The following is an 11181-nucleotide window of genomic DNA, read 5'->3' as shown; positions in this document are numbered from 1 at the left end:
CGCTGGCCATCCCACGCCTAGGGCTGGCCAGTCGGATGAACAGAAAGTCTGCCAAGGACCCTTCTTGACACTGACGGAAAGGTTGAGTCCCCGACTCCGGACGTCCTTCCAGTGTGCCACTGTAAGAGAAAGAGGGGTGCTGCTTCCTTGGCCCATGTTACCTGGATGGGAGAGGAGAAGTAGAAGACAAAAACAAAGAACAAACAATGACGCGACAAGACACCGGACCCACAAGAACTTACACAGATACAGAATGGCAGCTGAGGGATGATATCCCTCCCTGACGCTAGTCCGGCCGGACACGCGAGTGCCCGTTGCCGGACAGCCAGAACCAGAAGTGACCAAGACCTCTTGGTCACCGTCTGTCCCTGGGGCGTCCCCCAGGGTGACAGTTTTTCTGGCCGAAGACCCTTCAACCAGAGGAGTCGACTCCTTACGGAGCCGACAACCTGTCTTCCCGAAAAACCGAAACTAAGAACGAACAAAGGACAAGACAAAACACTGAATGACTCCGGAGTTTGCTTACCTCCAAGACCGATCTCGGCGCTTGAGGGGTGGTCGCCCCAAATCCCGGACGAGCCCCCGAATGTAAGGTCCCAAGACCCCCGGTGAGTCCGACGGAGGGGGCGACGACCCAAGTCAAACGCGGAGACCGAAACTTGATGCAAAAGCAAGAGGTTCTTTATTACAAGCGCTGCGCAGGGGCTCTCAGGCAGACAGACAGCAACACAAGGGAAGCACTGGCTGACTGGAGCCCTGAGCAATTGCAGAACATGAGTTTATAAAGGCAAAAACCACACGCAGGTGGCCGGAAAAACAGGGAACTGGGTTAACAGTTAACTCATAACTCATCTCCTACAGGGACAGACCTTTGTTAGTAGTTGACTCATTTCCTAAGGGGCCAGGGTGGTCTGGTTTGCACAGACCGATCCCAGGAAGAGATAAAATACCTCTGCTGTGACTAGATTAAAGCTTGCTAAACCAGAGCTTACCGGAAAGGTCAGTTAGGGGCTAGGAGGAGGGGGAGGCATTTTCTTTGGCCTTACACTTCAGTACTCTTTTTTGCTGTTCTTGGTGTTACTGTTACTAGACAGGGAACCTGGCCCTGAGTGGGTCTGCCTAGGGCGGGCTGATAGTGTATGGGCTTTTGACTTCATGCAGAAAAAATTTCACAGCAGGAGTCCAGGTGAGTATGAGAGTACGTTTAATAAAGCTGGGGACAGCTGAACAAGGAAGGGCTTAGCATGGAAGAAGCAAAAGGAAGCCTAGGTTAGGTGACTTTAACTCACTGGGAAGTCAAAGAAAAGGGGGCCTTGGTTAACTCAGAGGAGCTACTGCTGCCTATTGCTCCCCTGGTTGCAAGCCTCATGGGGGTCCCTTGGAGTTTAGGAGATGCATGCCTGGGGGTGGTGGTGGGGGGGGAGGGGTAAGAAAGGGGAGGGAAAGGCGAGGGCATGCTCCTGGGAGGTGGAGTGCATGCAGGGATTTTAGGTTTCAGGGGTTTTAAAGGCTGGGAGTTTAGGCGAGGTCTTAGGAGAGGATCTCAGTAGAATATTCATCAGTTTTATGCTGATATGCCAAAATGAGATTTATTCCCTTAACTTCTTCCATTCTTTGGCGTGGTTGGCAAATAGCACGGATACATGATTTTTGGATTGAAACACGCAGTGTTCCCCTGGGCAGGATGGTTCCCCAGATTCTTTGTCTGTAGGAGTTGAAGAATGAGTCCACAGACAGAAGATGGTATAGCAAAGGTGGAAATTTATTGAAGAACAAGTACAGACTCCCACGTGGGGAGGGCGAAAGAGTCCCGCTGACTTCCTGTTTCCATGGTTTATAAAGGAAAAATCCCTGTGTCCTGATATCCCTTCTGATTGGTCAATATTCTCTTTTGAATTGGTTACTATAGTAACTCTGGAGACCCTCCTCCCTCATTGTCCTCCTATTCCCTCTGGGCTTTTTTCCTCTTTTATTTTGTAAATATAGACCTTTCTGCTATTCCCAGTTTCCTTGTCTTATGGAAATGTAACTGTTGCCACTCCCTTGTCTTATGGAGATGTAACTTCTCCCAGCTCTTTTGTCTTATGGAAATGTAACTTCTCCCAGTCTGTAGCCCTGTGTTTTTTTCCAAGGACACCAATTCTAAAAAATTCCCCAAACCTGCCTATATTCCCCTAAAATTCCTATTTCAGCATTAATTGGGTTTCTGCTTTCTAGCTCCCTGAGTAGGGGACTGAAGCTCTTTATTCTCTGGCTGGGAAGAAGTGTAAACCATTTACCATTCAAAATTTTTTTCATTTATTGCCCTGGCCGTTGTGCTGGTTGTTTGAAGTGTCCTCACACACACCAAAAGGTGGCGGGTTCGAATCCTGCACAGGACATATACCCATGCTACAGGTTCAATCCCCTGCCAGGCCATGTGTGGGAGGCAGCCAATTGATGCTTCTTTCTCTCTTTCCCTTCCTCTCTCTAAAATCAGTAATAAAAAGAAAACGTAAATGTTTTAAATTTACTTATTGATTTTTATTTGTTATTATTATTAATATTATTATTTTAAAATATATTTGTATTGATTTCAGACAGAAAGGGAGAGGGACAGCGAGTTAGAAACATCAATGATGAGAGAGAATTGTTAACGTAAAAAAAACCCATTGAAACCTGTAAAGAATTTTTGTGAGTTTATTAGAGCCAAATTGTCGACATATGAAGGGAAGCAGAACCTCAACGAATTGAGATAGTGCTCCGGAGAATGGCAGGATTACATTCGTATTTACACATTGCAATCAAAGGAGGGACATAGGTGAGTTACATGAAATTCATTGGTGATAGATTAAGGAGGAGGGATAAAGCAAAGCAGGGAAACCCCCGGGATTGGATAAAAAGTAAAATGATGGACACATACTTAGGTGGGTACAGGAACAGTTAACATGATAAATGAAGGAATCTGTGGTATCTGTCCTGGGGCCCAGCACATTAGGTTGTGCCCTAGGGGCTCCAAAAAAAGGGAAGTCACAAATTATCCAGACACTTCAAGGGTATGTTATCATAGATGCAAAAAGACAGATGGGCTCAGTTACGGTAAAGGTTGACCTTGTCAGTGGAGATATCGGCTTAGGATGTAACTGTCCACCATAACTGCTTTAGTTAAAGTTTAATTTCAGACCATCCTTTGTGGTTACTTTAGGTCTCTGAGTCTGCAAAACTGCTATGCAGGCCTCCCCTGAGCTTGTCCGGTCAGCATGTGGCCCCTTTCGTCCACAGAATCATTGATCAGCTGGCTCCTGCACATCCCACGCTGGGGATGGAACCCACAACCTGAGGATACGCCCTGACCAGGAATTGAACCTCATAGGTCGACGCTCAGCCACCGACCATGCCAGCTGGGCCACTTATTGATTTTGAGAGAGAGAAAGGGAGGGAGAGAGAGAAACGTGGACTTGTTGTTCCTCTTATTTATGCATTCATTGGTTGATTCTTGTATGTGCCCTGAACGGGATCAAACCCACAACCTTGGTGTACAAGGATGCCGCTCTAACCAATTAAGTGACCTGCCCAGGCCTAAACCATTTACTCTTGAGTGTTCTTGGTTTAGGGGAGATAGAGTTTTGTGATTTACTAGATGGCTGTAGACTGCTTGGCCATTTAACTATCTGTCTCGGTTTCCCTATTCTGGTTGTCCTGGCTTACTAGCTTGTCTCATTACCAAACCCAATTTCTTTTTCCTGATGATAAAAGGCCAGAACTAAAAACATCAGAGTTTGGAAAAATTTATTGATGGAGAAGGCACCAACTGGGAAGATGGGAGACTTTTTTTTTTTTTTTCTCTTTCAAATCATTTTAATAACGTGGCAGTCAAAACACGAAAAGCAGACTCAAACTTGTTTTCTTAAAGGGAGGGTGCTACCATGATTGCTTTCCACAAGCATGATCTAAGGTAATGATGACACCGATTCCAAAGAGCAAGGGTGGTAAGAAGACCTCAAGGCTCACAGACTGAAAAGCTCGGTTTCGGAAAAGTCTCAGAGGGGTCGCCGGTGGCAGGAGAGACATGAAATTTAAGGGACCTTCACAGGACAGGGCGCGGCTGCTGGGTCATCAGCACCTTGAAACGTTTCTTGATGGTGACTCGGTGTCGAGAGTATTTGTCGTCTGGGGAGAACCGAGCAGGATGGGCCGAGCAGGTCTGTTGTCCAATAGGATCAAACTTCTTCAGGGTATAGACCCGGTCTCCCTGTTCATTGAGGTAATACTGGAGAAACATGATCTCGCTGAAGCAGGAGGTTCCAATTCCGTCTGCACTTCTCGGTCTACTGGGAGACTTAATGATGCCTCAAATCCACCTTGCTCAATAGACTAGGTTAAAGTTTTTTAAGGCTTTAGGGGGACAGGTATGCAAAGTGCGGGTGGGGTAAGTTTTAATTAGAGGAATTTGCAACTTGGTCTTTTATGGGCATCGGCACTGGATCTTCACAGACAACGGACCCTTCACTTCTGAAAGGGTTCCAGTGTTCAAGTTCTGGTTATATCCTGCTCTTTTAGTTCTTTGGAGGGGGAACAAGAGAGGGGTAAGACTTTTGTTGGATTCAGCTGGAGGCCGAAGTTCTCTCCTCTGCACGTGTTTTGGTTGCATGATGTGCTTTTGGTCTGTTGTCTCTGAAAAGCTACTCAATATCTTGTTAAACAGAAGAGGACCATTTTTGAGCTGTTTCTGCAGTTACTTTGGTCCTTTGATTTTCCAAGCTAAGGTCTCCAATTATCCTCTTCTTGTCGTATCCAAAGGGTGTCTTCCAGTTTACTCTTATTTTCATCTTTAACAGTGAGACAGTCGCAGCCGTGGGCAAAGTACGGCCCGCGGGTGGATCCAGCCCATTTGAAATGAATAAAACTAAAAAAAAACAAAGACCGTACCCTTTTATGTAATGATGTTTACTTTGAATTTATATTAGTTCACACAAACACTCCATCCATGCTTTTGTTCCGGCCCTCAGGCCCAGTTTAAGAACCCATTGTGGCCCTCGAGTCAAAAAGTTTGCCCACCCCTGGTCTAAGGGTAACATTTGGACTCCGTCTTGACTGAAAGAACTCCATCTTCGAGGCTGGACTTCTTGTTTTCAGTAAAATTCCATAGTTAAATGAACCTCACCACATCCTTAAAGAATGTATGATGATAACATCTTTCTTAACATCACGTTCTGTAAAATAGTTGTTCTGTCAATTAAAAGGTAATCAGAATGTTTGCACAAACATTATTTGACAGGCCCTTTAGGTGGTCCACTGGAAAATATATTGACTACCCAGGCAAGGATCAACCACTGCCAGGTGATGATCTTGGGGCAACTGACCTCATCCTCATTCCCAAGCCCTATACTCACTCCAAGACCCCTATATAAGCCATCCACGAGTGCCGGGAGCCGGTCCATCCTTGCTGTTTCAAGGGACCTGGCATATACATACTGTTCTTAATATGTTTGCTCACCTTCTTGGCACTATGTGTTTTAACCAAGGTCACCTCTCTGAGAAAGGTTGTTTCCCCAGGTAGGGATTTTCCCCTGAAGTTAGGGAGGGAATAAAACCCCTTAACTAAGTGCCAGGCGGGTAATTAATCACTTTAACTACGAACAATCATGCTTAAGCTACATAATCTTTACTCCCTGGAATGGAGATAAGAAACGCCCTAACTTTTGGAATAGAGGTTGATAGGATTGGAATCAACTGGTATAAGTACAGATGTAACAAGACAACAGGACACAGAACCTAGACACAGAACCTACACAGAACCTAGAGACAGAAGAACTTCGCTGGAGAGAACATGGCAAAAGATCCTGGACAGAAACTGAAGACAGAACCTAGAGACAGAACCTAGCAAGAGAGAACATGGCAAAAGATCCTGGACAGAAACTGGCCACAGAACCTGGAGACAGAACCTAGCGAGAGAACCTGGCTGAAGAACCTAGAAACAGAACCTGGCTACAGAACCTGGATAGAACATGGCAAGAGAACCTGACTAGAACCTGGTGACTGAACCTGGCTGGAGAACCTGGACAGAACCTGGCTGGAGAACCTAGCAAGAGAACATGGACACAGAACCTGGCTGGAGATCCTGACCAGAACTTCGCTGGAGATCCTGAACAGAACTTGGCTGGAGATCCAGACCAGAACTTGGCTGGAGATCCTGGCTAGGCTACTGATCAACTGAACGCTGTCTTCGTGTCATTCCTTCTTCGCCGACTCTGTCCACACCTTTGGGGACCCCTGGACCTGCTGGGGTTGGACCCCAGCACATGAGAACCCTTCAGGGAGCTCAACCTTTTCCTGGTTGATTCCCATGTGCACAAACTCTTTTTAATTTTATTTTATTTATTTATTTATTTTAAATAATTCCTTATTGTTGAAAATATTACAATTGTTTCCCTTTTCCGCCCACTGACCCTCTCCAGCCCCTATCCCACCCCTGACCCACGCCTTCAGCACCTTATTGTCTGTGCCTCTGGGTTATGTGTGAGACCCCCGAAGAAGGACCCTCACTCTGTCCCACAGATCGACGGCGACCCCAATCAACCGCAGGAGACGTCACTTGATGCAAACAGCAAGAGGCTTTATTCCAGCGCGCTGGGGCTCAACCCGTAACTCACGCAGGAGCAGAGGAGTTGGGCCCCGAGCAAAGAGTCTTTCAGATATTTATAGGCAAAAATCACACATCAGGGAGGGGTTACATGCAGGAGGGTAAGAGGGGAACAAAGAAATTCCAAAGGGGTCTGGTTTGTGTCTTGATAGGGCGTGAGATTTACTCATCATTCCTGCCTAGTGTTTTCACAACCTGTTTATCTCAATGGTTGATTGAAGCCTGGTTTACTCAGCCTGCTCTTTGTGTTGGGGCTATTTCTTAGAACCTCCTTAGGGAGGGCGTCATTCCCTCTGTTCCTATCTCTAGTGGGGGAAGCCTGGGGAGTTGAGATAAAACAGGCAGCTAGGCCTGGCAGCTGGGCTTGTGCAGTCTGTAACATTCTTTTATTCTTTCATATGCATATGTGCATACTGCACAAGCTCTTTTCAATAAACTATCTGCTTGATCTTGTTCTGAGTTCAGTGCTCATTTCTATGACATTGAGACTCAAGAACCTGGCATTAAGGTCCAGTAACAACAGGGCTTAACATTTTTCACTCATGTGGATTATTCTCTTTCCTTGCCTTCTGTCTTTCTGGTTATTTCCTTATCTCTTTAAGTCTTATCCTCCCTCTTCCCTTGCCATTAAAGATCATGATAGGGACTGGTGCAGCCACTGTGGAAAACAGTATGGAGTTTCCTCAAAAAATTAAAAGTGGAACTTCCATTTGATCCAGTAATCCCACTTCTAGGAATAGATCCCAATAAATTAGAAGCAATCAGAAAGGATATACGCACCCTTATGTTCATAGCAGCACAATTTACAATAGCTAAGATTTGGAAACAGCCTAAGTGCCCATCAGCAGATAAGTGGATTAGAAAACTGGTACATCTATACAATGGAATACTATGCTGCTGTAAAAAAGAATTTCTTACCATTTGCAACAGCATGGATGGAACTAGAGAGCATTATGCTACGCGAAATAAAGTTATCAGTCAGAGAAAGATAAATATCACATGATCTCACTCATTTGTGGAATATAATGAATAACATAAACTGATGAATAAAAATAGAGCCAGAAGCATTGAACAGGCCATCCAATTTAAGAGGGAAGACGGGGAGGGAGGGGGGGGAGAGGGGGTAAGAGATCAACCAAAGGACTTGTATGTATGCATATGAGTATAACCAATGGATACAGACAGTAGGGGGTGGGGGGGATGAGGGCATGTGTTGGGGGGTGAGAATGGCCAGGGAGAAGTCAATGGGGGGGAAAGGAGACTTATGTAATACTTTAAACAATAAAGAATTTAAATTAAAAAAAAAAAGATTGTGATAGGGGCAGAAATAGAATATTGGGGACCAGCTATAATTATAAGAAATATTAATCATGCTCTCTTAACTGTGACTGCTTTGTTCTGATTAAAGAAGGCACATTCTAGTCCTAACCGGTTTGGCTCAGTGGATAGAGCATCGGCCTGTGGACTGAAAGGTCCCAGGTTCGATTCTGGCCAAGGGCATGTACCTTGGTTGCAGGCACATCCCCAGTAGGGGGTGTGCAGAAGGCAGCTGGTCGACGTTTCTTACTCTCTATCCCTCTCCCTTCCTCTCTGTAAAAAACCAATAAAATATATTTAAAAAGAAAAAAAAAAAGAAGGCACATTCTCACCTGGCTGGGTGTTGCATGTGGGACATGGGAGCTCACCTGGAAATGCGGCCCATTCTCCACATCTGGGAGCTGCTTATTATCCTGGAAAAATTAACAACCTTGTTGCAGAAACCAGAGCTGGCAGCCCTCTGAAGATCTCCAGAACTTTGCATATTGCCAGCCCTTTGAAGACCCCCCCCACCCCCCCTAGTCCTTTGCATACCTACAGGCCTTGGCAAATCCCCAGCCAGAAGGATCTGTAAACTGCCCATTTAGCATACCCTTTGGCTACTTCCCCATGTAATCTTCAACCTTCTACCCAATATAAACAGCTGGCTTATGGTGGGAGGCAGAGCAGAACAGATTTTTGTGGATGACCTGCTGCTCTCCCATTCTGCTGGCATTATTGGAATAAACACTCATATATGATTCAACCCTGTCTCTGCTGAATTGGCTTAAGTAGTGACAGGCAGCTGGGACACTTGAATTGTACGGTTACAACTGGAGTTTTTCAAGACTTGGTCCTGTGTCCCTTTTCTCATTCTACACTTTACATCAAGTAATACTTTCATATTCAGAGTTTTAATCAACTTTTAAAAGGCAGAAATGTAGCCCGGACAATGTTGTTCAGTGGTTAAGCATAGTTATGAACTAGGACAGTGGTCGGCAAACTCATTAGTCAACAGAGCCAAATGTCAACAATACAACGATTGAAATTTCTTTTGAGAGCCAAATTTTTTAAAAATTAAACCATATAGCCGTAACCGGTTTGGTTCAGAGGATGGAGCGTCGGCCTGCGGACTGAGGGGTCCCAGGTTCGATTCCGGTCAGGGGCATGTACTTTGGTTGCGGGCATATCTCCAGTGGGGAGTGTGCAGGAGGCAGCTGATCGATGTTTCTCTCTCATTGATGTTTCTAACTCTCTATCTCTCTCCCTTCCTCTCTGTAAAAAATCAATAAAATATATTAAAAAAAAACACTTAAACCATATAGGCAGGTACATTGTTATTAACTTAATTAGGTTACTCCTAAGGCTTAGGAAGAGCCACACTCAAGGGGCCAAAGAGCCGCATGTGGCTCGCGAGCTGCAATTTGCCGACCACGGAACTAGAAGGTAATGGTTCTATTCCTGGTCAGGACACAAACCTGGGTTGTGTCCATCCCCATTGTGGGGTGTGCAGGAGGCAGTCGATCAATGATTCTTTCTCATCGTTGATGCTTCTATCTCTCTCTCCCTTCCTCTCTGAAATCAATAAAAATATATTTTTTAAAAGACAGAAATGGCCGAAACCGGTTTGGCTCAGTGGCTAGAGCGTCGGCCTGCGGACTGACAGGTTCGATTCCGGTCAAGGGCATGTACCTGGGTTGTGGGCATATCCCCAGTAGGAGATGTGCAGGAGGCAGCTGATCGATGTTTCTCTCTCATCGATGTTTCTAACTCTCTATCTCTCTCCCTTCCTCTCTGTAAAAAAATCAATAAAATATATTTAGAAAAAAAAAAAAGACAGAAATGTACGTCTCTCTCAGTAATAGTCTAGCTGGTCCAGGCTGGAAGTCATCTTCTTTACAGATCTCTCAGCATCTAGTTTCCTTCAATTTTGTTCCTTAAACATTCCCATGGGCAGGTGTTAAAACCTGGAGTCCACTATTTTAATAGTTTCCTATTGCTACTGAAGGAGAGCAAAGTCTTATTGCCATGAAACTCCTTTGGGGATACTGATTTTAAGCTGGTTATTCAGAAATAAAAAAACTTGGAAAGGACCTTTGACTATCTCCCCTTTCTTGCTCAAGAGGTTCAGACAGAAAAAAAATCTGCTTCAGAAAGGAAATCTTAGGATGTTGACCTTAGCCTAATTTGAATATATGCATAGTAAATTGGAGGGGCTTTTGGAGGGACCTGTTATCTACTCATTGCCTGTGTCCCATTGTTTTTGGGTTGCCTAGCAAGGATTTGCCTGCCATGGTTGCTCCACTCTCCCTCTACCTGTGAATTGCCCATTTTCACTTCTGAAATCTAAGACCTCTCCCCACTTCCCTTTTCTCCTTTGTTTCAAAATATCATGTATATCCAATGTTGCCTCACTGTCTTTGGAATTTTCATGCTGACGAGAATTCCCCAAGGGCATGTATTTCAATTTTGATTTTCTCCTATTAATCTGTCTCTGTTAATTTGATTATTAACCCAGCCAGAAGAGCTTTGCATGTAGGAGGAAAAGTATTATTATGACATAATAAATTACCGTGAACTGGGGAGAACCAAGATGGCGGCATAGGTTAACGCCGGAGTTTGCTGCTTTGAACAACTACTTCAAAAGTGAAACTAAAAGACAGAACGGACATCACCCAAAACCACTGGAACGCTGGCTGAATGGAAGTCCTACAACTAGGAGGAAAGAGAAACGCATACGGACACTCAGAGGAGGCGCAGTGCTGAAGTCAAATTCTGAGGTGCGGAGTGCGCGCGCGGAGCGGGCTGGCGGCGGAGGGCGCGGTTGGCGTTTTCAATCGGGAGGGAGTCGCAGACTCTGAGCTCCAGATCCGGGCGAGTCTTTAGGGACCCAGACTCAAAAGGGAGAAGCGGGACTGCCTGGCTTCCGTCAGAGCGAGTGCAGCTTTCTCTCCGAGCTTTGCAGCGGGTGCTGGGACTCAGAGAGGCAGAGCCCCTGGGGACAGGACTGAGAGCCGCCATCACTGCTCTCTCCGGCCCACCCTATTGATACTGTGTGACCCGCCCCGCCCAAGCCCTGCACACAGGCATTTGCCGGATAGCCTCAGGCAAAGGCTAGATTAGCACCTCCCTAGAGGACAGAAGTTCTCTCACTGCAGACACAGCTGATTCTCATAGCCACTTGGCCTGGAGGTCAAACCCTCCCTGGAATTAGCTACAACAATCAAGATTTAACTATAAAACCACGAACAAAGACCACTAGG

At 45.5% G+C, this 11181-nt stretch overlaps 1 protein-coding gene across 1 annotated transcript; it reads right to left on the bottom strand.

The window, feature by feature from the left end:
- Positions 1-3840: 3840 nt before the first annotated feature.
- LOC308514489 (H/ACA ribonucleoprotein complex subunit 3) lies at positions 3841-4307 on the bottom strand. Its single transcript, XM_081084654.1, has one exon. The coding sequence runs from the start codon at positions 4259-4261 to the stop codon at positions 4067-4069; it is 195 nt and encodes a 64-aa protein (XP_080940780.1). The 5' UTR covers positions 4262-4307; the 3' UTR covers positions 3841-4066.
- Positions 4308-11181: the final 6874 nt, after the last annotated feature.

The sequence above is a fragment of the Myotis nattereri genome (assembly GCF_964212035.1).
Source record: "Myotis nattereri genome assembly, chromosome: 2".
NCBI lineage: Eukaryota > Metazoa > Chordata > Mammalia > Chiroptera > Vespertilionidae > Myotis > Myotis nattereri.
Note: the sequence above shows the minus strand (reverse complement) of the source record. Positions and strands in the feature narration are given on the sequence as shown.

What these genes read in the sequence shown, in the direction of transcription:
- LOC308514489 (XM_081084654.1), bottom strand. Translation starts at nt 4,261, where the DNA reads ATGTTTCTCCAGTATTACCTCAATGAACAGGGAGACCGGGTCTATACC.